This window comes from Aquarana catesbeiana, linkage group LG12, assembly GCF_042186555.1.
Source record: "Aquarana catesbeiana isolate 2022-GZ linkage group LG12, ASM4218655v1, whole genome shotgun sequence".
Taxonomy (NCBI): Eukaryota; Metazoa; Chordata; class Amphibia; order Anura; family Ranidae; genus Aquarana; species Aquarana catesbeiana.
The window spans coordinates 5,126,222-5,153,478 of record NC_133335.1 but is presented as its reverse complement, the minus strand read 5'-3'; the positions used below and the strand labels follow the sequence as shown (position 1 = coordinate 5,153,478).

The window sequence follows — 27,257 nt, the reverse complement described above, 5'->3', positions numbered from 1 at the left end:
TATCAAACTTCATGCGGCCTTTCATGTGTCTTGCACTGAGGAGAGGCTTCCGTCGGGCCACTCTGCCATAGAGCCCCGACTGGTGGAGGGCTGCAGTGATGGTTGACTTTCTACAACTTTCTCCCATCTCCCGACTGCATCTGTGGAGCTCAGCCACAGTGATCTTTGTGTTCTTCTTTACATCTCTCACCAAGGCTCTTCTCCCCCGATAGTTCAGTTTGGCCGGACGGCCAGCTCTAGGAAGGGTTCTGGTCGTCCCAAACGTCTTCCATTTAAGGATTATGGAGGCCACTGTGCTCTTAGGAACCTTAAGTGCAGCAGAAACTTTTTTGTAACCTTGGCCAGATCTGTGCCTTCCCACAATTCTGTCTCTGAGCTCTTCAGGCAGTTCCTTTGACCTCATGATTCTCATTTGCTCTGACATGCACTGTGAGCTGTAAGGTCTTATATAGACAGGTGTGTGGCTTTCCTAATCAAGTCCAATCAGTATAATCAAACACAGCTGGACTCAAATGAAGGTGTAGAACCATCTCAAGGATGATCAGAAGAAATGGACAGCACCTGAGTTAAATATATGAGTGTCACAGCAAAGGGTCTGAATACTTAGGACCATGTGATATTTCAGTTTTTCTTTTTTAATAAATCTGCAAAAATGTCAACAATTCTGTGTTTTTCTGTCAATATGGGGTGCTGTGTGTACAATATGGGGGGCTTTGTGTACAATATGGGGGGCCGTGTGTACAATATGAGGGGCTGTGTGTACAATATGGGGTGCTGTGTGTACAATATGGAGTGCTGTGTGTACAATATGGGGTGCTGTGTGTACAATATGGAGTGCTGTGTGTACAATATGGGGGGCCGTGTGTACAATATGAGGGGCTGTGTGTACAATATGGGGTGCTGTGTGTACAATATGGAGTGCTGTGTGTACAATATGGGGTGCAGTGTGTACAATATGGAGTGCTGTGTGTACAATATGGGGGGCTGTGTGTATAATATGGGGTGCTGTGTGTACAATATGAGGTGCTGTGTGTACAATATGGGGGGCTGTGTGTACAATATGGGGTGCTGTGTGTACAATATGGGGTGCTGTGTGTACAATATAGGATGATGTGTGTACAATATGGGGTGCTGTGTGTACAATATGGGGTGCTGTGTGTACAATATGGGGGGCTGTGTGTACAATATGGGGTGCTGTGTATACAATATGGGGTGCTGTGTGTACAATATGGGGGGCTGTGTGTACAATATGGGGTGCTGTGTATACAATATGGGGTGCTGTGTGTACAATATGGGGTGCTGTGTGTACAATATGGGGTGCTGTGTGTACAATATGGGGTGCTGTGTGTACATTAATGAGGAAAAAAATGAACTTAAATGATTTTAGCAAATGGCTGCAATATAACAAAGAGTGAAAAATTGAAGGGGGTCTGAATATTTTTTGTCCCCACTGTATACAGAGGCAATATATCACTGTATATGAGGATCGTATAGCAGGTTACCAAGGCACATTAGGACACCAACCCTATCGATGTTTTCCTGGCCACCATTGGATGTGAAGAACTTTAGGCGACAGCCACTGCAAGATCCCAGATTCACTCATCATCACTATTTGCATCGCGCTGTCACCTTACAGCGGTAAGATAAGGAGTCACTGCACACCGAGGTGTTTATACACTGAAGAGGATTCACATCACTTATTCACTGAAAGACTGTATTTACACAGATTGTCACTCGGAGCACAGCACTTTATTTATTGCACTTTATTAATTTTTGTTGGATACCTATGTGCACTGTTGGGCTCTATCTCCATACTGTGTCAGCATTAGCACTTTAATTTCATTTTTATGCTATTTATAATTTCAATTTTTTTATGCACCTTGAAGTTTATGCGATTATGTAGCGTTTATCATGCGATTTTTCTATGCTATTTTGCACATGTGATGTACATGTTATTTAGCACTTTATCTAATGTAGCACTTTATTTATGGTGGTGAGCCACCATTCACTAGAGCGCAACACCACACATTGATTTTTTTATATAACCTCTAACCCTTAACACCTTACAATTTTTAAAAAAAATAATAAATAAATAAATAATCAATAAAAGTGGATGAAAAAAGCTGAAAACAAAAGCAAAAAATTATGAAGCAAATGATATTTTGCTCTATTTAAAAAACACCACAGCTGAAAAAATGCTTTAAAAACCCTGTACACAAACGTTAAAAAATGTGCATGCAAGCACTAAAGAAAAAAAACACCCTGAAAAAAAAAAATAATAATAATACGCTCAAAAAAGCAACGCTCAGGTGTAAATCCGGCCTCCGACTGCTTTCACGCGGAGGAATTTTTGAAGCACTTTTGCGTTAAAAAAGCACCTGAAAAGCTCAAGAAAAACACTTCTCATGTATGTGTCCACACTGAGGCGGTGCGCTTCCGTTGCGGTGTATAAAATCCTGCTTGCCACGTTTTTGGAGCATGCTTGGGGAGTTAAGAAAAAAAAAAAGCACCAAAAATGCACCTCCCATTGGAAAACGTGGCAAAAACGTTTTTTGAGTCACATGTCCTTTAAAAAAAAAACACTCCGCAAACAGGGTAAAATCGCTGCAAATTTGCCTATGCGTTTTTTCCACATTTTTGTGGCAGATCAATTTAAAAGCAGCCTAAAGCCTGGTTCACACTAGCAGTTTTTCTTTGTTTTTTTTTTTTTGTTCAACCCAGCAAGTCGAACGAAAAAAAACAGAAGAGCTCAGGAGGAGCCGCTGTGCTTAGTATGTGATGTTAGTACAGCAATCTCCACCTGCTGAGCCAGGATAGGGGAGGAGTCAGCAGCACTGCGGGGCGGGGGGGACATCAAGGAGGAAGTCCAGGCAGCAGGGGGAATCAGCACTACACATAGTAATAAGGGCGTGCCAAGGCACATCCGGCACACCCCATGCGCACGCCTATGGTTTCTATGCAGAGCTGCACCAGATTTTGCACTCCAGTTCTGGTAAATCAACCCCTTTGTGTGGCCAGCTTTATCTGGCTTTTTTGCCCATGGACCAACCATCAGATCAGATGGTAGCAGGCCTCGTCTGCCAATAGCCAGGCTGTGTACACAGCATAAACGTGCCCTGTGAGCCGAATTGCCCAAAGTTGCCCGGAGATGATATTTTAACGACTATTTATATTATGATTTGGAGATGCTGTTTTCAGCCTAGAAATGGTGTTAGTTTCTCGGGTGCTTCGGATCTATTGTCCTGCCACAAACACAATATTCCAGAATTCTCTATGGGAGAGAACGTAGAACCAGAGCGCTTATCAGGGTGTGCGCTTCTTTACTACAAGGTTTTTCAAACAAATACAGGATTATTTTCAATGAACCTTCCTTGGATGATGAAGTGGTTTCCCCCCCTCCCCTCCCCTCCCGCTGCAGTTGGCGGGAGGCTGGTCTTTAATGGACATTAATATCCTGGCGGAATGTTTGTACTGTTCTGGATTCCCTGAAGTCAAGCGGCTTCTCGGAATTTGCTTTAGAAGAGAAAGTAAAACCAGAGACGTTATGAGGGCCTGGGGTCATCACTGTACACAAATGCTGTTATCTAAATATACTTTGTCCAGCATTGGAGGAATGTTTTTACCAGACATTCCAGTATAGAGGCCGGAGGTGGATGAGATGAGAGCTTGACCAGAACTTTGCTTCAACTACACAACAAGGTTTTAGGGAGGAGTTTACAGAAACTGTAGGTGCCTTTAGGCTCGATTCACATCTATGCATGTTGCTTTTGAGTGATTCTGCAGTGCTTTTTGCGGTGCTTGCCGCGTTTTTGAACATGCGTTTTTGCCGCTTTTTTTTTTTTTTTCTACAGTTTTTGCGTTGCGTTTTGGATGCGGGTCCATTGAATTCTATTACATGCAAAACTCTGCATTTTGCATGAAAAAAAGTCCCCGACCCTTTCCAAAAACGCAGAGGCACAAAAATGCATTGATGTGAACATGTTCCATAGGAACCCATGTTAGAAAATTCCCATGCATTTCTGCAAAATGCAAAATGCATCAAAAAACGCATTAGTGTGAATAGAGCCTAACTCATATTACCAGTTTAGAAAGCATCTTCTAAATAGCTGTGTGAAATTGGCACCCATGTTTGTAAAACCTGAATAAAAATATACTATTCATTTATGCCGCAAAAATGAGCGTTAGTGCCGCTTTGGTTTCGGAGATATTGGGCGTTATATTTGCTGAAACCCTGCCTACTTTTGCACCCCATGTTGCTGAATTTTAAAAACAAACCCGCCATTCGTTTGTGCCGCGTTTCTGCTGGTTTGTGCCGCAAAAATAAACTTTTGTGCCGCTTTAGTTTCGGAGATATTGTGTGTTATAGCTGTGTGAAGTTGCCATGTTTGTAAAACCTGAATAATAATATACCATTCATTTGTGTCATGTTTGTGCTGATTTGTGTCGCAAAAATGAGCGTTTGTGCAGGTTTGGTTTCTGAGATATTAAACATTCAATATAATGTAAGCCCCGCCCACTTTGCACCCCATGTTGCTGAATTGTAAAAACAAACACGCCATTCGTTTGTGCACATTTGTGCTGGTTTGTGCCGCAAAAATATACGTTTGTGTCGCTTTGGTTTCGGAGATATTGTGCGTTATAGTTGTTGAAACCCCGCCCACTTTGTACCCCATGTTGCTGAATTTGAAAAACAAACACGCCATTCATTTGTGCCACGTTTCTGCTGGTTTGTGCTGCAAAAATAAACTTTTGCGCCACTTTGGACGTGGACAGGCTGCTCTCCCAGCTCAGGGCGGAGGCGGCGTCCAGGGGAGCGGAGTGGCCGCAGGAGCAGCTCTCATCTGTCCTGCGAGATCGAGCCTCTGGGTCAGGGACAGGGGGAGGGCAGGAGTCCGTACGAGCTCGGAGGTCTCGGCCCCTGGAGCGCTTCTCTCCGGTCTCCTCCCCCAGAGCTCGGTGCCACATTAGGAGTCCCATGCGAGCCCCTTCAGGACTACCTGCAAAGCGATCGACTGCGCCCGTGGGTGGTGCTCCTGGAAGGAATCCCCTTCATCGTCGGGGGCAGGGCTTCCGGGGGTGTCTGTGTCTCTCCCCGGCCTGCCCGGGATCAGGAACAGGCGGGCTCCTCCCCTGGCGATGAGTCAACAGGGGTCAAACGAGGGAAAAGTCCAACCTGTCCAGGGATGTAAAGAAGCTGATCCTCCTGCTGTATCCACCAGCATTCACCGTTCATGATGCACCAGCAGACTGCGTTCCTCAGAGGAAACTCTGCAAGACCCCAAAAGATCCCCAGAGGGGGTTCCCAGTCTTATCAGCGCTAATAGCGGCCCAAGAACAGGGACTGCGCACGGGAGAGGCTGAACCCAGCGGACGCTGCCAAAGGCAGAGGTATGGACGTACTGCTACTCTTCACCAGCTCAAGAGGTATGAGGAAAAAAAGGAGAATGTTGGGGGAGGCACCAGGAAAATTGTTTTCCCCACTGTATAAGTGGGTGAAACTTGTTAAAAAATGAGCAAAAAAGAAAATAAAAGTGCAATAAATAGAGTGAATGTGGAAAACCAAGTTTTAGCCAAAAAATTGGTAAATGTTGGGTAAAAGCTCTGCACATCTTGGTGGAAAAATAATGAGAAATAGACCCCTTTATTATTCCCTTTATACTTAGAATTTTACAGTTACAAATCTAAACTAAAAGAAATGAGTTATGTAAAGTATAGAATATCAGGAAGAAGCCAATGACTGACTAAGATCTGGATAGGAAAGTAAAAGTAGGATTGTCCGGGGTACAAATACCTCCCTGATTGACTAAGATCTGGATCAGAAAGTGAAAGTAGGACTGTCCGGGATATAAATACCTCCCTGCCTCGTCCACACATCACAGACTTCTCTCTCCATCCTCAGATCCCTGACGAGTCCTCCAACACCATTACTGGTCGGTAAGTCCTCCGTGTGCCCCGAAATGTCTCTCTTCAACCTTCACAATTATCTTCAGCTCAGATAAACTTTCCAGATTTATATTGTTACCTGTTACCATAACGTAAGCTGGAATTTACATTTTTAGCACTTTATTAAAATCGGTAATAAACCCAAAAGCAAGCAAATATTATCCACTTCCGGACCGCCGCATGCCGATACACGTCGCTACTTTGAAGAGGAATATCTTTGTTATGGCAGCAGCTAACTGCCATAACCCAGGTATCCTCTTCTTCAGCCAGCGGTCTGGTTTCCGATAATGGTGGTCTCTAATGGCGGATTCATCGCGAGATCACTTTTATCGGCGGTGGGAGAAGGGCCCCCCCCTCCCGCCTTGCTCCAGTGCCCTCCGCCGCTTAGCGGAGCTATCGGCAGCTCAGAGGCGATCAGATGTTGTTCCTTGCTGGGTATGGAGACGAGTGAGGGGAAGATGCCCCCCCCCCACCCGTCTCCATAACATTGCAGGGTGAAAGCAACGTCAAAACGTCACTTTCGCCCATAGCTCTTAAAGGGCCATTTTTTTTTTTTTTTTTTAAATGACAAATAATTATTTTTTTTTTTTTGCATCCTAGTGTAAATATGAGATCTGAGGTATTTTTAGAAAAAAATGTATAATGTTTGGGGGTTCTAAGTAATTTTCTAGCAAAAATAAAAAGTTTTTAACTTGTAAACAACAAATCTCAAAAAGAGGCTCGGTCCTTAAGTGGTTAAAATGCAGCTTGCCAATTCTTGGATGTGACGGCTGCATTCGTTTTCTTTTTTAGGCTTTCTTTCTTCTTTTTTCATCTGGTGATCCTGCCAGTAAGTCTGTTATTTCAGAAGACTAGGCTGCCCTGCAGGTATATGAGTTAGAAGGTTGAGACAAACCATTTAACACTGACAGGGGTGCTCACAATGATCAGCTTTTATTTATGTAAAACCTTTATTTCAAAAGAAATTATAACGTGTGAGTTGGAGTTTGGAGTCAATTTGTGCATCTAAATTTGCTAGTCCATCTAACACTCCCTCCCCTCCCCCCAGACTGATAATGCTGCTGTCTGCTGTGCCACCTGTGCTCCTTCATCCAGAGTGGGGGGAGTGGGGGTGTTACTGGCCAGATCACCAGGTGCAAACAGAGGAGAAAAAAGCATAAAAAAAATAAAAAAATAAAACAAATGCAGCCATCTACATATTGGTAAGCTGCAATATAAGACATTTTTGGTTTTGGGCTTAATACCAATTTAATGGACCAATTCACACCTATACATGCACACTACAGTGTTCACTGTAATGAAATGCTTGATTAATATATAAAACAATCAATTTCTTTATAGAATTTACTATACAGTACATCAGTGGCGGTTGGTTCTCCAATTTTTAGGGGGGGTGGCAAGCAAACCTCCCAGTTGCCCCCACCTTCGCTTGGTCAATTGTCTCACACTACTTACCCCCTTATCCAGGTCGTGGGAGGCTACGGTGGCTTCCCCCCTGCTTCTCCTCCTCGGTGGCTTCCCCCCTGCTTCTCCTCCTCGGTGGCTTCCCCCCTTCTCCTCCTCAGTGGCTTCGCAGGAGGCTTCAGTGGCTTTCCTCCTTCTTCTCCTTGTCGGCTATGGCAGCTTCCCCCCTGCTTCTCCTCCTTGGCGGCTTCGAGGACGGCTTCAGCGCATTCCCCCCTGCTTCTCTTCCTCAGCAGCTTCCCCCCTGCTTCCCCTACCGGAAAATCCAGTCACTTTTCCTCCCGGCCAATCGGGTCTTAAGACTCACTTCCTGATTGGCCGGGAGGAGAAGCAGGAAAACAATAGCCAATGTTATTTTGCTATTGTCACACAACTGGGTGGGCTCAAGGCGCAGTGCTCCGCACCCCAGGCCCACCCTTTTCAAAGCCAATTAGAGCCATAGGCTCCAAAGAAATGAGTGCGTCCAGCGACCTGCATGGAGATTAGGGAGGCTGCGCCCCTTATGAGCGGCCACCACTGCAGTACATGCACCAAATACACATCAAAACTCTGTGCGATCACATGATCACAACGTGTTTTCCTATGCTGTGATTGGCCCACAGCTATCACATGGTACCTGGGCCAATCACAGCAACCTGTACCATGTGATTAGCTGTTGCCAATCACAGATCACTAGTAATCACAGCTGTTATGAATGTAACCCATTCATGACATTGCAAAACATTACTGTTACAGTGATCATCATTGTAACAGCAAAATGTAACCCCCCCCCGGAATAGTACATTGTTATTATGGTGACACTGAACCACTCTGATGAAAGTGTGTAAAAAAAATGAAAAAATAAATAAAATGTATTTATTTATTTTTTACATACTGTCACCAGTCAGTGTAGGGATGGGCCGAACGGACCCCCTGTTCGGTTCGGACCAGAACTTCTGAACACCGTGAACGTTCGGACCCGAACAACGAACCCCATTAAAGTCAATGGGACACGAACGTCAAATATCAAAAGTGCCCATTTTGAAGGCTTAAATGCAACTAATTGGGCATACAATGGTTATAGGGGTCCGGGTCCTGCCCCGGGGGACATGTATCAATTAAAAAAAAGTTTGTGAAAAACGTCATTTTTAAATGAGAAGTGATTTTTTGATTTTTAAAGTGAAAGCCTAAAAAATGAAAAATGTCTTTCAATATAATCCCCTTAGTCTACCTGTAAAGTGGCAGATCTGTACCATATCTAGAATCTGCTGCAGCAATAATTGCATTTATAAAGCCAAAAAAAATGACATTTTCCCTGCAAGCTGCCTTTATTTTGCTCAGCAGCAGCTGGGGACCCAGTGTGTATGATGAGGAGCCAGTGTGTGTATGATGAGGAGCCAGTGTGTATGATGAGGAGCCAGTGTGTATGAGAGGCCACAATGTAGTGCGCTGGGAACAAGATTAGAGATTGTTTTGGATACATTCTGGTGTCACTTTGACTTTGGATAGAAATAACGGGTGCGTAAAAATTGGTCTTTGGGTGTCGGTGGTGCCCTTGATGAAGGCAAAAAAATCTGCAATGATATGCACCTGTCAGAAAAATTGGTCTTTGGGTGTTAATTGTGCGCTTGAAACCTATACCAAAAACATTCTTCCAGGTCAAATGATTGAACACCCTCAAAGATAGGCAGCCTGGGGGCGTGGCCAAGATGGCGTTGTGAGCGGCGGCTTTTTCTTAGAGCTCCGCTCATCCGTACTCCGAATCCAGCTCCATCGACCCTAATTGCCCTCAATCTCCACCCCAGCTGTTCGGGGGGGACCCAGGCACTCCCTGCCAAGTGAGGAGCGAGGAGGATTTCTGCTCCCGGACCGCGAGCGGCGCCGCTGTGCACTCCCGCTCAACTAGGCCGAAGCCGCGGTCTTTCCTGACGGGCCACGCGGCGAGCCGGGAGCCCCCTGGCGCGATCGCCCCTGCTGGTGCACATAGCCGGCTGCTGTGGACAGCGGAGGGGGGTGAGTGAGTTGACCCTGGACTGCAAATAGGCCGTGCTCTGGGCCTGGTCTCTCCCCCCCCCCCACATGTAACTAGGCCGCAATCGCGGCCTCCCCATAAGGTCCGGACCCATCGGGGAGATCCGGATCCTGCTGGCCTGGAGGAAGAGGCCCTGAGACGGTGGGGGACATCTGCCTGTGCAGAGGAACAATCTCTGGAGCACCTTCACCCTCTGCCCTCCTGATTGTGGGGGGAGCCGGCTGGGCTGCATACTCTGATAAGCCTGCGGAGGCCTGAAGTGGACAGCTTCTACATCATATAATTGTAGGTGAGAGGAAAGACTGTTAAAGGGACACACACTGTACCATACCTACTGCTTGACTACCCCTGACCCTGCAGACAGGCTCCATCACTCGCTTGCTCACTACTGCCTGGCTTGGGCCCCCTAACACTTGAATGAGGCGCAGAAACTTCAGCACAAAATATATTAAAGGAGGGAGACGTGACCTAGCTATGGAAACGTGAGGACTCATCGTCGGGAGCTCTGCACTGAAACGGGCCGTGAATCACCCATAGCACCGATCAGCTAAGCCATCCATTCATGCCAGGAGGCCGCAGGCACCCACCGCTCACTGAGGAACGGAGGGGACCTGAAATCTCACACTACTTTCTGCAGCAACAGCAGGCTTCCTCGCCGGGGGGACGGAGCAAGATGGCGCCGCCTCGAGTCAGCATGGCGGGCGCTGCATCTTCAAGTAAGAAGGGCGCTCCTGCAATTACCTCCGCAGCGGAGGAGGACGTTCCCCCCTTGCCACACAGAGCACCCTCTCCTATAGTGTCCCCGGCTCTCATAACTGCTGACACCCTACTGCCTCCAGATAACGCTGGTGACCTAAGCGGCCTAGTTGAAGGCTCTCTGAGAGACATAGTGTCAGGCCTCCCCACCAAACAGGACTTAAACGCTATGGCCACCTCTATTGTCAACGCACTAACCAGAGAACTGCATGACCTAAAACAGCAAGTGGATGTTGTTGAGGAGAGAGTCACCACGATCGAAGCCTCCCAAACTACTACAGAAGCGCGCCTCACTACACTGGAGTCGGAGTATGGGGCCTTCCGCCGCCATCTTGTCGACGTTCAGCTGCGCCTGGATTACGGCGAGAATAGGAGCAGGCGGAACAATTTGCGCCTAAGGGGGATCCCAGAAGCCACCATGGGCCCAGACCTCCGATCCACAGTGGTTGCCATCCTAAACCAGGTTCTGGGCAAACCACCGACAGCTGACCTGGAACTGGACAGAGTGCATCATATTCCAGGCCCCAGACCCCCGCCCTCCGCACAGAGATCATCATCCGAACTGGACTTTCCCCGTGATGTATTATGCAGGGTGCATTTTTTCACTATCAAGGAGGACATTCTTCGCCTTGCCTGGGAAAAGGGCCCAATAGACTTTGACGGGGCTCCCATCAGGATTTTCCCTGACATTTCCAGACAAACACGCACCATGCGTGGGCTCATGCGACCCCTACTGGAAGTTATCCGCGAGGCTGATGCCACATACCGATGGGGTCACCCCTTCCATCTTATTGTCAGGAGGCGGGGGGCGGAATTCTACCTCCGCATGCCAGACCAACTCCCTGCCCTTTTTCATTTCATTTCCAGGCCAGTGATTGAGGTGCCCAACTGGTTTGACTATCTGCTTTCCCAGGATTCACAAAGTCTAGCACCACCCAGACAACAGAGATTTCGAAGCCCAAGATCCCGCCCGCCAAACCGAGAAGTCAGAAGAGCCCATCCAACATCATCCGAGGACTAAACGCTCGCTACCTTTTGGTTTTCGGTAAGACTTTCAGTACCTCCTATGGGCAGGTGCCCCGCTCCTTCCCCCCTCTATGGCGATCCTCCCAGGAACATTTAAACCCACATGGGTTAATTCTTAATTATGGACAGGGGAGGAGGGAGGGGGGACGCATTGTTATAATTGTTATAAATGTTGCATTTTTGCTGCAGGCTAGACTTCATGCACTCCATCCGAGCTTATCTGATGTGAACGTTGACGCTGGAGTGGAGGTGCATACATGTTTTTCATGATCCACATTTGGCCATGCTGCCTTGGCACACTGACAGTCGGGCGGTGGGGGTTCCCTCCTGGTCCTGTCCAGGAGAAGGGCGAGTTGACCCCAGGGGACCTCTGTCCTCGGCCGCCTCTGCAATGCGTCAACGCCAGTAGGTCATGGATGTTAGAGGTCTACTTAGTTGCACTCACTAGCCTTAAACACAGTTGCGTTTATGGATGTTATGCCCAGATTTGTGGTAAATCACACTTTATTTACGATGGTTAATGTATTGTTTTTCTCAATGTTTCTGATTCTGAAGGCCCTCCACTCAGTGCATCTCCCTACCACTCCCAAAAGTACCTTTTTATATTGCTTGTCTTGCTTACTTAGGTGATAGCAATAACTATTTTGTTGCGCATTTCGTCGCATCGACCACCCCCCTTTAGGGTGACCTCCCGGTTGCTGCACAATTTCTTCTGTGTCTCAGCCGGGAGCTCATAGAGTAGTCACTTGACTAACTTAGATTGCTCCCTCCCCCCTTCCCCTTCCTCCCCCCCTTACTTACCCTCCCCTCCTCTCTCTCTGATCCTGTCATCTCCTTCTTTATCCCCCTCTATTCCCCGGTGCTGTTGCTCTCTAGTTGGGTGGGGACGTGAACTTAAACTAAAAGTGATTGTCCTCCTCATCCTGTCAACGATTCTCAGCGCCCCGGCTGCCACAATGGCTCTCCTAAAGGTGACCTCCCTCAATGTACGGGGTCTCAATATCCCGGAAAGGCGTTCTCAGCTCCTAGCTGACCTACGCAGAACTAAAACCCAAATTGCCTTTCTACAGGAAACCCACTTTCATGGTGAACATATTCCTAAACTGACTAACAATCTGTTCCCGACGGCATACCACAGTATCTCACCTATCTCCAAATCTAAGGGGGTTAGCATTTTAGTGGCAAAATCTGTACCTTGGGAGTTCGGGGCGCAGCAGGCGGACCACCAGGGCCGCTTTCTCCTGATTAAGGGAAAGGTGTCTGACGTTCAGGTCACTCTTGCCAATATCTATTTCCCCAATGCTGACCACGCACAGTTCCTGCGTGGGCTGATACCCAAACTGCTTGAGTTTACGGAGGGGATGCTCATTTTTGGGGGTGATATGAACTTTGCGATGGACCCCCTGTTGGATACCTCACGGGGTGCCTCCCATCTCTCATACGCTCGCCTTAAACGAATTAAATCTGATCTTCACTCACTTCGTTTGATGGACCCCTGGCGCCTCTTACACCCCAGGGACAGGGATTACTCGTACTTCTCACAAGTTCATCATTCGTACTCAAGACTAGATTACCTGCTCCTTTCCCATAAGGACCTGCCAAGGGTGGTGGACTCATCCATAGACGTCATTTCCTTCTCTGACCATGCCCCAATACACCTGACGCTCCAAATGGGACCAATGTCTAAATCTCCACCTTCGTGGAGACTGAACGAGTCACTGCTTCAATCTGCAGAGATCCGCGCTGAGATCCAAGCCAAACTTCAGGAATACTTTACACTTAATGAAGCCTCGGTCCCCAACCCCTTGGTGATGTGGGAGGCGCACAAGCCAGTTATCAGGGTCATTTTGATAGGCATTGGGGCACGTCTCAAGAGGGAAAGAATCCGTAGAACTGAAGAACTTCTTCTTCAGATTAAGACCCTTGAATGTACACATAAGGCTAGCCTAGCTAGCTCCGTATACCAGGAGTTACTTAAAGCACGTGAGGAGCTTCGCTCGCTTCTATTGCATAAAACTAAAGAGAGGCTAGCATGGTCACGTCGTACAATGTATGAATTCTCTAACAAACCTGGCTCTCTTCTAGCCAGAGCTTTACGCGGTCCCCGCACCAAAACTTTCATCCCCCACATTCTGTCCCCTTCGGGTCGGAGGGTCTCTACCTCAACAGAAATGGCGGAAGAATTCCGTTCATTTTACAGCGGTCTCTATAACCTAGACAGACCCTCTCCCAATGCCCCTAACTCTACTGGGGGACCCACCCCACATGAATATCTAGCCTCCTCTGGCATGCCATCTCTACCGGCCGATACCGTGGAAGAACTGGAAGACCCCATTACGGTGGAGGAGCTGGGGGTAGCACTGACGAGTTCCAAGCCTAAGAAAGCCCCAGGCCCTGATGGCCTCACTCCAATCTATTTCAAAACATTCTTTGAGACGCTCTCTAAACCGTTAGTGGATGCACTTAACTCAATCTCGAAAGGTAACTCCTTCCCCATAGACTCTCTTAGGGCTTACATTTCTCTCATCCCTAAAGAGGAAAAGGACCTACTTCGGTGTGGGAACTACCGACCGATAGCTTTGCTAAACACCGACTTGAAACTATTTGCCAAGATCTTGGCGAACAGATTGCTCCCACACATACCAAACCTAATTCACAAAGACCAAGCGGGCTTTGTCCCCCAACGGGAACCCCGTGACAACACAATTAGGGTGCTGAACCTCATACATGCCGCTAGGACCACGCGACGACCCCTTCTCCTGCTGTCAACCGACGCAGAGAAGGCTTTCGACCGTGTAGATTGGACGTTTGTTAGAGCTACTCTCGAACACATTGGCCTCCGGTCGTCGATGCTCAGCTGGATTTTATCACTCTACTCTAACCCCACAGCGGCGGTTAGGGTCAACGAAACCAGGTCGGGTTATTTTAACATCCGGAATGGTACCAGACAGGGTTGCCCCCTGTCTCCCCTAATCTTTATTCTTACCTTGGAACCCCTGCTCTGTAAGATACGGGCCAACCCCCACATAGAGGGCTTCCGTAAAACATCTGGAGCCCACAAGGTCGCCGCTTTCGCAGATGACCTTATCTTCTTCCTGGCTGACCCCATTGCCTCACTCCCCGTCCTGCTCCATTCTTTGAGGGAGTACGGGGCTCTGTCTCTATTTAAAATAAACATGTCTAAATCCTCCATGCTTAATATCACTCTGAGCTCGCAAAATATCCGACAATTGCGCTTGAACTACCAGTTCCACTGGGCAACCGATACCATTCCGTACCTAGGAGTGGCCATCACCACGGACCCCGCCGACCTTTACCAAGCAAATTTTGCCACTCTTCTACACAGACTTAAAACAGACCTGCAGCATTGGCACTCCCTCACTTTAACGTGGTTTGGACGCTGTAATGCCATCAAGATGACAGCTCTCCCGAGGATACTCTATCTTCTGCAGGCCCTCCCCATACATCTCGCGCCCTCCTTTTTCAAGCGAATCGACGCACTCTTCCGAGAATTTGTCTGGTCGCACAGGCAGCCACGCATCAAACTACAACTACTTTATATGGCAAAACGCAGGGGAGGGGTGGGACTACCAGACGTAAAAGCCTACTACAGGGCAACACATCTTACCAGACTAATAGACTGGTACTGCCACTCAGAGGCCAAACAATGGGTCACTATGGAGATAGAGGACTCCGATGGTACGGCTAGGAGTTGGCCGTGGCTCTCCACTCCGATCCCGAAGATCATCGCCGAACACCCAACTCTGGGAAACACATTGAGAGTGGCCAGAGAAACCTTTCGTAAAACCCGGATATCACCTATTCCTTCTCCTATGGTGCCGATCCTGGGCAACCCTGACTTCTTGCCGGGCTGCCAGGGGCCGATTTATAGAGCCTTTTCAGAGGGAGATAGATGGCCACACCTCCACGACTTCCTGGATTCCGGTGGCCAGCTCAGGACGACCGCGGGAATAGAAGACTTGGACACGCCATTGGATTTCCTGAGCGGTCTCCAACTGCGTAACTTTTTACGCCGAAGCGCTCGAACTCTAGGTCCCCCACGCCCACTCACGGAATTGGAACGTATCTGCCACCGCAGAGAGCCCGTACGCCACTCTTTATCCCTGATCTACCTCTCTCTGATCGCCCCGGCTGAAGGCTTTGTGCCCCCCTTCCTTACTAAATGGGAGACAGAATTAGGAGCGCATTTTGATGAAACACAAAGGGAAAAGATCTTACACTTTGCCCAAAAATCTTCTCTAGCCACAAGGGTCCAGAAGACATGCTACAAGATTGTGACCAGATGGTACAAAGTACCCTCCACTCTTCACAGGTTCCTCCCGCAGGTACCAAGTATATGTTGGCATTGTGGAGCAGGAGAAGGAACAATGTTGCACATTTTCTGGGACTGTCCCAAGATTAAACCTTTTTGGAAAGAAGTGACAGATACGGTCGAGTGTTTGACGGGTGTCGCACTGGAGGGAGATCCCGGGGCCTGTTTGCTGCACCTATCTAGAAGTCCAATTAAGAAGTATAAAGCTTCACTCACCATACAACTACTTAATGCGGCTAAGGCCTGCATCCCTCTATTTTGGAGATTGGAAATCCCACCAACGAAGATCCAGTGGTATGCCAGGGTTAACGAACTGCGTGACATGGAAGATCTTACGGCCACCCTGCATGACAGGGAGGAAACCTTTCGGGAGACCTGGCGCCCCTGGCAACACTTCATCTACTCCGAGGCCTACCTTCGGGAGGTGACTTAGCGTGGACATTCCTTGACACGAGGGCCCCGCCTAGCTGGAGGGTGACACCACCACCCTCTTCTCTTTACCTCTCTCTTCCCCCCTATCTCTTCTACTTCCCCTCCTACTCCACCTCTCCTCTCTATCTTCCTTGCCCCTCCCTCCCTATTGTCTCCCGCTTTTTCCCCTCTTCCCTTCCCCCCCCCCCACTCTTCCTGGGTTCTCACACAACCCCCTATACTCTTCCGGCTAAGGGAAGATCTGATCAGATATATTGAATATCATGGTCTACATTACTTTACGTTAGTTGCCCCTTGCCGGACTCTACTGTTCGGCAAGGAATATCTCCACCCCCGGTCAGTGGAGAGCTTCTCTCTTTGTTATTTTGGTTTACTCTTATACCTGTCGATAAAGGATAATTACACGAGTCATCAGTTTACACAAGGCATATCTCAGGGAATTGCTTGCAAATGGACACTATGATAATCATTACATTAGACCCTCCCATGCACTCAGGCTCCGCCTTCACCATACAGATTGTGTAAACAAGAGGAATGTATATGTGTTACATCTTTAGTCGACGGTAGTTTCTGTTAAAGTCCTCTCCCTACTTCTGTTTTATATTATTCATTAAATGTTATAGATCTTGATAACATGTACATCAAACTGTAACATGCATTATTGAAAATAAAATAAAGGAATTTAAAAAAAAAGATAGGCAGCCTGATGGCCCCCTTACAGTGCTAAGGGAATGTCTGCCTCTCCTTGTTGTTCTCCCAGACATTAAAGAAGAAGTTGAAATCTGTACGTAGATGCACTTTAATCAATGTAAAGAGGTGTTTGGTGCCCTTTAATTTGAGTACTCACACTACACAGACAAACTCCATGGATACACTATAATATATTGCAATATAATGCGCCAAACGTACAGTGATGCACAGAACTATATGGCGTTAAACTGGCAGTAAGGCACACAGAAGTAAATGGCATTAAACTGGCAGTAATGCACACAGAAGTAAATGGCTTTAAACTGGCAGTAATGCACACAGAAGCAAATGGCATTAAACTGGCAGTAATGCACACAGAACTATATGGCGTTAAACTGGCAGTAATGCACACATAAGCAAATGGCATTAAACTGGCAGTAATGCACACAGAAGTAAATGGCTTTAAACTGGCAGTAATGCACACATAAGCAAATGGCATTAAACTGGCAGTAACGCACACAGAACTATATGGCGTTAAACTGGCAGTAATGCATGCAAAACAATATGGCCTTAAACTGGCAGTAACACACACAGAACTATATGGCATTAAACTGGCAATGACATGCGCAAAATGATATGGCATTAAACTGGCAGTAATGCACACAGAAGTAAATGGCGTTAAACTGGCAGTAATGCACACAGAACTATATGGCATTAAACTGGCAGTAACGCAATCAAATAGACGGTGTTCAACCATCACTACACTGATGCTATCTGAACTGTCCCTACTCTAGCTATGCACTAATGTAAAGATTACTGACACGGTCCCACTACACTACACAAACTATCTGAGCTGTCCCTACTCTAGCTATACAATAATGTAAAGATTACTGACACGGTCCCACTACACTACAGTGAAACTATCTGAGCTGTCCCTACTCTAGCTGCACACTATGCAAAGCTGAATGATGTTCCTCCTCACTACACTGACACTATCCCTAGACTAACACTAAACTAATATTCTACACTGACAATTGAAGCAAAATAGCACAGTATAGCACACTAACTAATAGCACTGAACAGAGCCCTCTTCTATCTCTCTCCACGCCAAAATCACACTGAAAATGGCTGCCATTGAAAGAATACTTTTATACTGTGGGCAGGAATGAGCCATTATTGGATAAAGTCATGATGACAGTGTCCAATCATGACTCTGACAGTGCTCTGTGCCCTGATTGGCTGAAGCTTTCACTGCTTCAGCCAATCAGGGCTTGCAATGCACTTTTCCACACCACAATGCATTGTGGTCGGTTCAGGGGGCCGAACAAACGGTCAAACAACCCGTTTGTTCGGATGTTCGCCGAATGTCCGAACAACGAAAGTTCGGCCCGAACTAATGCTCGGGCCGAACCGTTCGCCCATCCCTAGTCATATGATGATGCTGTACTGCACCGGTGATACTAAGTAAAAAAAAGTTGTGAAAAAATATTTTTATAAAATTTCTTAATTTTCAAAAAAATTGTGACAAAAAAAATTACAACTTCAAATAACTTGCCATGTCTCCAACTACCTCGGACTGTCTACTTTTCAAAAATGGGTGATTTGGGGAGTATTTGTACTGTTCTGACATTTTCAGGCCTCAAGAAATGAGATCGGCCGTTAGTACATCAGGATTGATCAATTTTCAGATATATATCTCATAGTTTGTGGACTCCCTACAGACTAAATATTATACACTGATTGGTAAAAAAAAAAAATACCCAAAGGATATGTAGCAGAATACATTTTCGCCTAAATTTATGAAGAAATTGTAGTTTATTAGATCAGTTTTATAACAGAAAGTAGAAAACATTGTTTTTTTTTTTTTTTCAAAAACTCCTGTCTTTTTTCATTTATATTGCAAAAAATAAAACCCCCATTGGTGATCAAATACCACCAAAAAAAGCTCTATCTGTGTGAAAAAAATGATACAAATTTCATTTGCGTACGGTGTTAAATGACCGCACAATCGACAGATAAAGTAGCGCAGTGTTGAATAGCAAAAATTGCTCTGGTCATAAAGGGGGAGTAAGGCCTCCTGCAGCTCAAGTGGTTAAAGCTGCTGTTTATTATAATGTAGGGGATATGCAGACAAGGTCATCTAGAGCCCAGGGCAAACATGTCAAATTGTGCCCTCTCCCTCCAAAAGATGTATGATTATGTGTCACAAATTATCCACCCCCCCCCCCAAAAAAAAATTTTTTGAGCACTAATCTGCCTACTCCCCCCTAAGTGTAAATCCTTTCTTCTTCCTAGTACAAATCTACCCCCCTGCAGAAATCCCCTCTCCTGGCAAAAATCAATGCCCCCCCCCCCCCCCAGATCAAATCCTCCCTCTCTCCATATGCCCCCCCCCCCAAAACAAAAACAAAAAACTTAAAATTTCTCCTCCGAGCACAAATCCTCCCCCCCCACTCCAAATCCCCTGCCGCCTAACACAAATACCCCCTAATCATCACTACAATCATAAATCCCCCCCCCCCCCAAAAAAACAAAAAACAATCCTACCACAAAATTCTTTCCAAACCATATTACCTTTTCCAGCACAAACCCCCCAAATTTCCCCCTCCTAGCACAAATCATCTTCACCCATCCCCCCTCTTAACACAAATCCCCCCAAATCACCACACCTAGCACACACCCCCAAGCGCCCCCATCTAAAACAATTCTTACCCCCTGACACCCCTGACACGTGGCCGCTCATTAAAATTAGAAGAAAAGAGGTTTAACCTTAAACTACGAAGAGGGTTCTTTACTGTAAGAGCGGCAAGAATGTGGAAATCCCTTCGGTCATCTGAAATTTCAAGAAACTATTAGATAAGCACCTGAACAACCGCAACATACAGGGATATACAATGTAATACTGACATATAATCACACACATAGGTTGGACTTGATGGACTTGTGTCTTTTTCAACCTCACCTACTATGTAACATTTTATAATATAACATAACATAATCCAATAGTATAATATAACATAACTTAGGCTGGCCATATATTATACAATTATCGGGACCGGCCTGATTACATACACATTGAAAGTGTTTAGGTGTGACCTCATATTATATGGATTTGGTAAATCTAAGGGAAAATTGTACAAGAAAATTGTATAATGTATGGCCAGCCTTAACAAAACATAATATAACATAACAAAATATAATATAATATAATATATAATATAATGTAATATGTGGGTGTATATACTATATTTACAGTATATATTACTATGACCTTTCAGCTGGTAACTATAACATTGATTGTCCAAAAAAGTGAAGCAAACAAAATAAAATAAAAATTAAAAAGAATTTACCGTAATTAAAAAGTCTTGCCATTATTTCTGTTTTCGGCCTCATGTACACTGGACATTATTAAAAAACCCCAGTAGCTATAGCTGTAGAATGCAAGTTTTTTAGCGTTTTGCAGCGTTTTTAGCATTATCCCACAAAAGCTTATGGCTCAAAAACGCTCATAAATTCTGAATAGCCGCGTTTTGCAGCGTTTTTCAGAGAAAGGCTCTGTTCACACCTATGCAGTTTGCTTTTTGCTGTGTGTTTTGCACACGTGACTTTGCCGCGATTTGCCTTTTTTTCTGCTCTTTTTTTGTGTCATTGGGCAGATTAAAAAAATGTGAGTGCAAATTGCGGTAAAATCATTTAGTGCAAAAAATGCACTACATGCTTTTCTGCAGCTTCTCCATTGAAGTTTAATAAATCAAAAAAGCAAGGAAAGCACAGTTTTGTGTTTAAAAAAGTCCCTGACCAGTGACAGCTGGTGGGTTCTTCTTTTGGGGGGGCGGCGGCAAACAAACAACAGCCCCCCCCCCCCCCGGCGGCGGAGCAATGAAACAACCCCCCCCCCCCCAGGCTGTCCGGCACTTACCCGCTCATGTGGCGGGGCTGTGGTGTCCTTCCCTGGAGTGCGGGGAACGGCTGCCGCAGCTCCGGTGTCCGCTCCTCGAGCTTTCTCCGCGTGTCTCCTCTTCCGCCAAAGCGCTAGGCATCCAATAGGATCGCCTGATTCTTTGGCCAATCGGGAAACAGGTCTCACTCACAGAACTGCCTCCTGATTGGTGGGGAGGAACTTTAGTGTGATAATAGGAAAAATGTATTTGCTTATCATTACACAACTGGGTGGGCTCGGAGCTCAATGCTCTGCGCTCCAAGGCCACCCTTTTTTGAAGCCTATTAAAGCCTCTGGTTCTAATAAGGTGCTTCAAAAAAACACCCCCGCCACATTTGAATCCATGGTTCAGCGCCACTGATATGTAGATCAGGGGACCGGATGCATGGATAGGGGAGGCGGTGCCCCGTGTGCCCTCTATGGATGGGCCGCCACTGTCCCTGACCCTTTCCAAAAAGTATAGATGTGAACAGGTCCCATAGGAAAACATGTTAACAAAACTGCATTTTTATTTATTTTTTTGCGACTGAATGATTGACGTGAGAATGGGGGGTCACCATATTCAAGTAGATAAGTGAACATTCCCTCTGTAAAGTGAAAATTCTCCACTACTTGTGTAATCAGCCCCAAACAGCAGCATTTTCTATGTAGCACTTACCTCCCAAGGGAGCCGCTGATGGATGTGTAGCACCCCCTCCCCCCCTGACCCCCAGAGACAGGGTGGGCTGACATTTCACCTCAGGGTGTAGCTCACTTAAGCAGTAGAGGGATGTGACCAGATGGGCACCAGTCACTTTAAGATGCAAAACTAAAAGGGGTTTATTGCTCATACAAACAACTACTGGGAGAGATGGGTAGGGAGCTCAGAACACCCCTTACTGGTCTGTAGACTGAATAGCACAAAAAGAAGAGACACCAGTGCAGGAAAAGGGGCCTTTAGGCTGATTCTTTCTTATAGTTACCTATTTCCACAGTGTTCTGGTCCGTTTCATGTGATCTCCCAAGCAACCAGCTTCAGAGCGATGAGAGAGCACCAACAGCTGGAATGTCTGGGCGGTAACATCACCCCACAGGCTTATTATGGGGCATCCATTGTCGGCTGTCCCTCCTCTTCCCTAAAGCCACCACTGGGAGCTGATCAAGTGACCGGATGGAAGCACCCTGAGAATAGGTAAGTATATGCATCTTCCTTCTACAGGGTAGTGTAGGAATTAGAAGTGGGTTGGCAGCCGTTTTAAGCTTGCTAATATTAGAGCATGGACTTCCACTTTAAGGTCCTGACCTTAGTTTGCCCTTCCAGTGTTAGGGAGTCTTTGTATTCTACCCCACACAGTACTACACACACACACACACACACACACACACACACACACACACACACACACACACACACATATATATATATATATATATATATATATATATATATATATATATATATATATATATACCAAGTTACTTCTCTCTTGGTTGGGTCTCTTGGATAAAAAAGTCTTTGCATTCCTCCCCACACTGCACTACATCTGCCAAGTTATATCTCTTGTACTTCCAGTAGACCCAACACCCAACCACAAGTCTTTGTGTTCCTTCCCACACTGCACTACATATAACAATTTACTTCTCTTGTGGTTGGGTGTTGGGTCTTTTGAATGTACAAGTCTTTCTATTACTCCCCACACTGCACTACATATAGCAAGCTACGTCTCTTGTGGTTGAGTGTTGGGTCTTTTGGATGTACAAGTCTTCGCATTCCCCACACACACACACACACTGCACTACATATACCAAGCTACGCCTCTCGTGGTTGGGTGTTGGGTCTTTTGCATGTACAAGTTTCTGTTTTAGTGTACTGCTGGGCCTGATAGATACAGGTCCAGGTTCAAGCCCAGCACTAGACTGAGATAGGGGCTTGTACATCCAAAAGCCCCAGAAACTGGTTGAGGTTCCTGACCTACAACAGGGCTGTGTGGGATTTACCTGCAGAGTCAGTCTGAGCGGTTCAGAAGGTGTTTGTGCATGTAGCTCATGTTGGGCTCCTGTTGGTGGATTCCAATGTAGGCTCTCCACCAGTTTGCTATGTGGGTAACAGAACACATCTTTCTTGGTGATAAATTAGATTGTGATAAACAGTGTAATGTTAATAACTTGAATAGATGTTTCAAAAGGAATACTAAAGGACTAGAGTGTATTGTACATATCCATTAATCAGAACAAACAGTGCATACATCCCAAAAATATGTTTATTTATTGCAATGTGTAACCTGACTGGGACTCTTTAGAAATGCCCTGACTCTGATGTTCTTGCCCTTCTATTTATTAGAACTTTCCTTTTCTGAGGGCCAACAGCTGATCCTAGAGAACCTTTCTATAAAGCTACCTTCCTGAGAAGACAAACCTCCTACCTGTACTAAACCCAAGACAACATGCAAATAAATGGTTCAGATGAAGATGAGGTGGGTAGTCTCTATTCTCCTCTGTGCTGTTGAGCAGCACAGAGGAAGGAGGGAGATAAGGCCTTTCATATAGTAAGAAAAGCTCAAAGCTTATGACACCATAGAGACAGGTTCCTTCCTGAAACTTTCTTTTTTTAATTTTTATAGTAATTGTAGCCATATTGGTGTAATTGAAACAACATTGTTGAGTACTGTCCATGATCATTTTTTATTTGAACTATTTACGTTTTTAGGACAAACATTTTAACATGTACGCCCTTTTTGTTCCAAGCAGTACTGATACATAAAGGTTTAGCAAAATGTTAAAGTGGAAGTAAACCACTCCTTTTATTTTTAGCCAAGGAAGCTGCCATCTTGGCCTCTGTTTAATCTACAACTGTCATGATATGCTGCACATGTGATCAGTTAAGACACCAGCCATTGGATGGTTTGACAGTCTGGTTGAGAGAACAACCAATGGAAGGGTTACATTCCCAGCAGGTACCGGAAATGTAACTTATTTAAAATGGTTAAATGGATTGGTTTACTTCAGCTTTAAGAAAATCTGCAAAGACAGCAAACTCTGAAAAAAAAAAAACACACGCACAGAGTGATAAAAGTTTTTAATAAAGGGATTGAATGATTCCAATAAGCTCCTATTCTATGCATAAAGAAGTAACAAAACCTTTTCTGTGCAGCAGCCCCCCCCTTACTTACCCGAGCCCAATCTTCGCCTCGGCTTGTGTGTGTGTGTCACTGTGTCAAATGCTTTTGTAAAATCCAGATACACCACGTCTACGGGCCTTCCTTTATCTAGATGGCAACTCACCTCCTCATAGAAGGTTAATAGATTGGTTTGGCAAGAACGATTCTTCATGAATCCATGCTAATTACTAAAATCTTGTATATAGTCCCTTATCATCCCCTCCAAAAGCTTGCATACTATTGATTTTAGGCTAACTGGTCTGTAATTACCAGGGATATATTTTGGGCCCTTTTTAAACATTAGTGCTAAAAAGAAAGAAACAGCTGACTCAGGTCATCAGGGTACAGGAGATCCCAGCAGAGTTGTCTGACCGCCATTTCGGTGCTGTGTTGCCCTGAGATGTTCATTGGATATGGCTGTACTCAGATAGTAGGGTCAGGGAAGGGGGTGAAGGTCGGTCTCAACATTTTGTGAAGCCAGCAAGTTTACAGCGTGTTTAGCGTAGTGAAGGATGTATCTGATGATATACCGTATACTTATTTCTCCTAACAGCATGGCCACTACCTCAAGTCATTGAAGAGTGAGAAGAAGCTTGGAAATTCTGGAGTTACATGGAGGAATTATAGAGAAAGACCACCTGCCAGATTACCTACAAGAGAACATCTTACAAACTATGCAAAATCATCATTGAAGGTGGACAAGCAGAAGAAACCAACAATGGGATTAGCATCTGTTAATGCATCAGCATCAGGTCTTGTTAGAATAATTGACACCGCTGACAGACCAGCTGATGCGTATGCTGAAGACACATACGCTCGATCAGGAACATACGCCACGGGAGGGACAAATAAACCCATGGAGAGGATCCCAAAGGCCGGAGCTTATGCTATGACTGGAGTTGGCAGAGCGGGGGCAGAGTTCAGTGTTTTTGAGGCTGAAGCTAAAGGGCCAAATGCCTTCGCTGGAGCTGAAGCCAGTGTAACAGGAGTAGGTGCCATGGCCAGGGCAGAACTTGGAAGTGTCTCTGCCGGTGTCGGGCCGTTTACAGCTAAGCTTGGCCTCGGTGTGGACTCTGGGGTGTCAGCTGGAGTTGATGGTCTTGAGCTAAAAGTCTTAGGCACCGGGTTCAGCTTAGGGCCAAAAACCAGCATTTCTGTCCTGGGCAGTGAGGTGGAGTGTGTGATCCAATAAGATCTTCTCTTACATGTCTCACGCCCCTAGGAACAAAGGAAGTGGTGGGGGAGACAGTGGGAGGAGCCAAGAGGAAAATAAGTTCAATTATTGGGTGTCTTTAAGTCCAAGTCTAAATTTAAGGCCTGCTTTAAGCATTTGTCCAGTGTTTAGCTTTATTCTTCAGGAATCCAACATAACGAGATCGTAAGATAATGACGCTTCTGTATTATTGGGGGGTGAATTGTCTCTGTATTGCTGTCTTCATTTACTGCTTGCTGCTCGTTAAAGAGAAAAAACACTTACAAATCGCATTATATCACTGATCTGATACAAAGTTACCAATGTCATCAATATAACCAATAAAAATATATAAAGAGACGATGTGTGCTCAGCTCTTTGTGTGACGTCATTTCCTATCTATGGACGGGGCGTCTGTCAGATCAGATTGTACAGATCTCATCTGCCAATATCCAGGCTGTGTGTGTGGTACAGACATCTCCACTGACTCATCAATAAATAATAGGAACTTACATATATAATTGGAAATATAGGAAACATATCTCTAAAAAGGTGACGTTATACTTTATACTGACAGGGTATCCTTCAAATGTATACAGAGGACTTACCTGACCCGCTCAGGGGTTCCCCCAAATCTGTACCAGCCCATCCCCCCTCCATCTGTCTGTAATCTGGGGAGCTGGGAACCCCACATTGGGATCCAGGGAGAGAAATTCCAAGACATGCCCCCTGCAGGCTGATCATTGTTCCTCACCTATAGAGAAGAGTCGCCTGCCTTGGACATTGTGCTGTAGGGGGCGCAGCTGAGGCGGGAGCCTCTCTTTTCTTGCAGCCATTCCCTGCACCGAGCTTACACCCTGATGCAGTGTACATAGACCCTTGAAGAACTCCGCAGAGAGGGCGTTGTTTCCTGCCCATTCCCTCTCCCTCCTTCGTTCAGCAGTGGGGAGAGCGGCTGTGGGATCTGGTGGTAAGTGACACGTGGCATCTGGCAGGGGGTGACGGTGGTAAGTGACATTTTCTCCTGCGCTAGTGCGGTGAGCCTCAATAAAGGTGGTAGTATTTTCCTGGTGGTAATATATAGTTGGTCATGCACATCCCGCTGCCTATGCCAACTAGGGGAAGTCCGAAGTGATATGTAGAAAAGATAAAAGGAAAGCTAGTGCATGAATGCTTAAAAAGAATTTTATTTAAAACAGAATGGTATAGACTGAAAGTACATTACAATAATCTCACTAAGTACACAATAAAAAACACACAATAAAAAACACTGTCCAAAACAGGGCTAAAAAGTGAATAGTTAGCTGCCCATACAAGGATATATATACAAGGATATACATACATATATATATATATATATAATGTATAGTTGACTAACGCGTTACGAGAAATATCCTCTTCCTCAGAGCCTAAAAAGTATTATAAAACCAGAAGAAAACAAAAAGGAATCCCCGCAATATCAAAAAAAAAAAAAAAAAGCAGCAGTTCAACAGTGAAATATTCACAACCAATAGAGAAAACAAAGAAAAAAATGTGCAGTTTTTTCTTTGTTTTCTCTATTATAAAACCAGGTCTGGTCTGCTTGTAAGAACCAGTGGGATGGATGGTGCAGCACTTGATAAGTGGTTTTGACCATAGGGGCGGATTCTCCTTTACTGTAGGAATATTCCTAACACATCACAGAGCTCTCAACACCATGGGAGGGTATACGGGTCGGGTCATCTGTCCACCTTGGGAGCCTAGTGAACTCTGATGGTAATGCCTTCTTTGTACTTGCTCCATTTCCAGTACATCCTTCCTGAGGACTGGTGCCCAGAACTGGACAGCATACTCCAGGTGCGGCCGGACCAGAGTCTTGTAGAGCGGGAGAATTATCGTTTTATCTCTGGAATGAATCCCCTTTTTGATGCCAATATTCTGTTTGCTTTGTTAGCAGCAGCTTGGCATTGCATGTCATTGCTGAGCCTATCATCTACTAGGACCCCCAGGTCCTTTTCCATCCTAGATCCCCCCAGAGGTTCTCCCCCCAGTCTATAGATTGCATTCAGATTTTTGCCACCCAAATGCATTATTTTACATTTTTCTGCATTGAACCTCATTTGCCATGTAGTCGCCCACCCCATTCATTTGTTCAGATCTTTTTGCAAGGTTTCCACATCCTGCGGAGAAGTTATTGCCCTGCTTAGCTCAGTATTGTCTGCAAATACAGAGATTGAACTGTTTATCCCATCCTCCAGGTCGTTTCTGAACAAATTAAATAGGATTGGTCCCAGCACAGAACCCTGGGGAACCCCACTACCCACCCCTGACCATTCTGAGTACTCCCCATTTATCAC

At 45.7% G+C, this 27,257-nt stretch overlaps 1 protein-coding gene across 1 annotated transcript; it reads left to right on the top strand.

The window, feature by feature from the left end:
* The first annotated feature begins 5,804 nt into the window (after nucleotides 1–5,804).
* LOC141113843 (uncharacterized) lies at nucleotides 5,805–25,281 on the top strand. The gene is made up of 3 exons (XM_073607162.1): nucleotides 5,805–5,934; nucleotides 22,913–23,045; nucleotides 24,283–25,281. The coding sequence occupies exons 2-3, from the start codon at nucleotides 23,016–23,018 to the stop codon at nucleotides 24,919–24,921; spliced, it is 669 nt and encodes a 222-aa protein (XP_073463263.1). The 5' UTR covers nucleotides 5,805–5,934; nucleotides 22,913–23,015; the 3' UTR covers nucleotides 24,922–25,281.
* The last annotated feature ends 1,976 nt before the right edge of the window (nucleotides 25,282–27,257 follow it).

Coding starts and splice junctions, on each gene's coding strand:
- LOC141113843 (XM_073607162.1), top strand. CDS start 23,016: ATGCAAATAAATGGTTCAGATGAAGATGAG. Junction 23,046..24,282: donor ATGGTTCAGATGAAGATGAG/GTGGGTAGTCTC, acceptor TTCTCCTAACAG/CATGGCCACTACCTCAAGTC.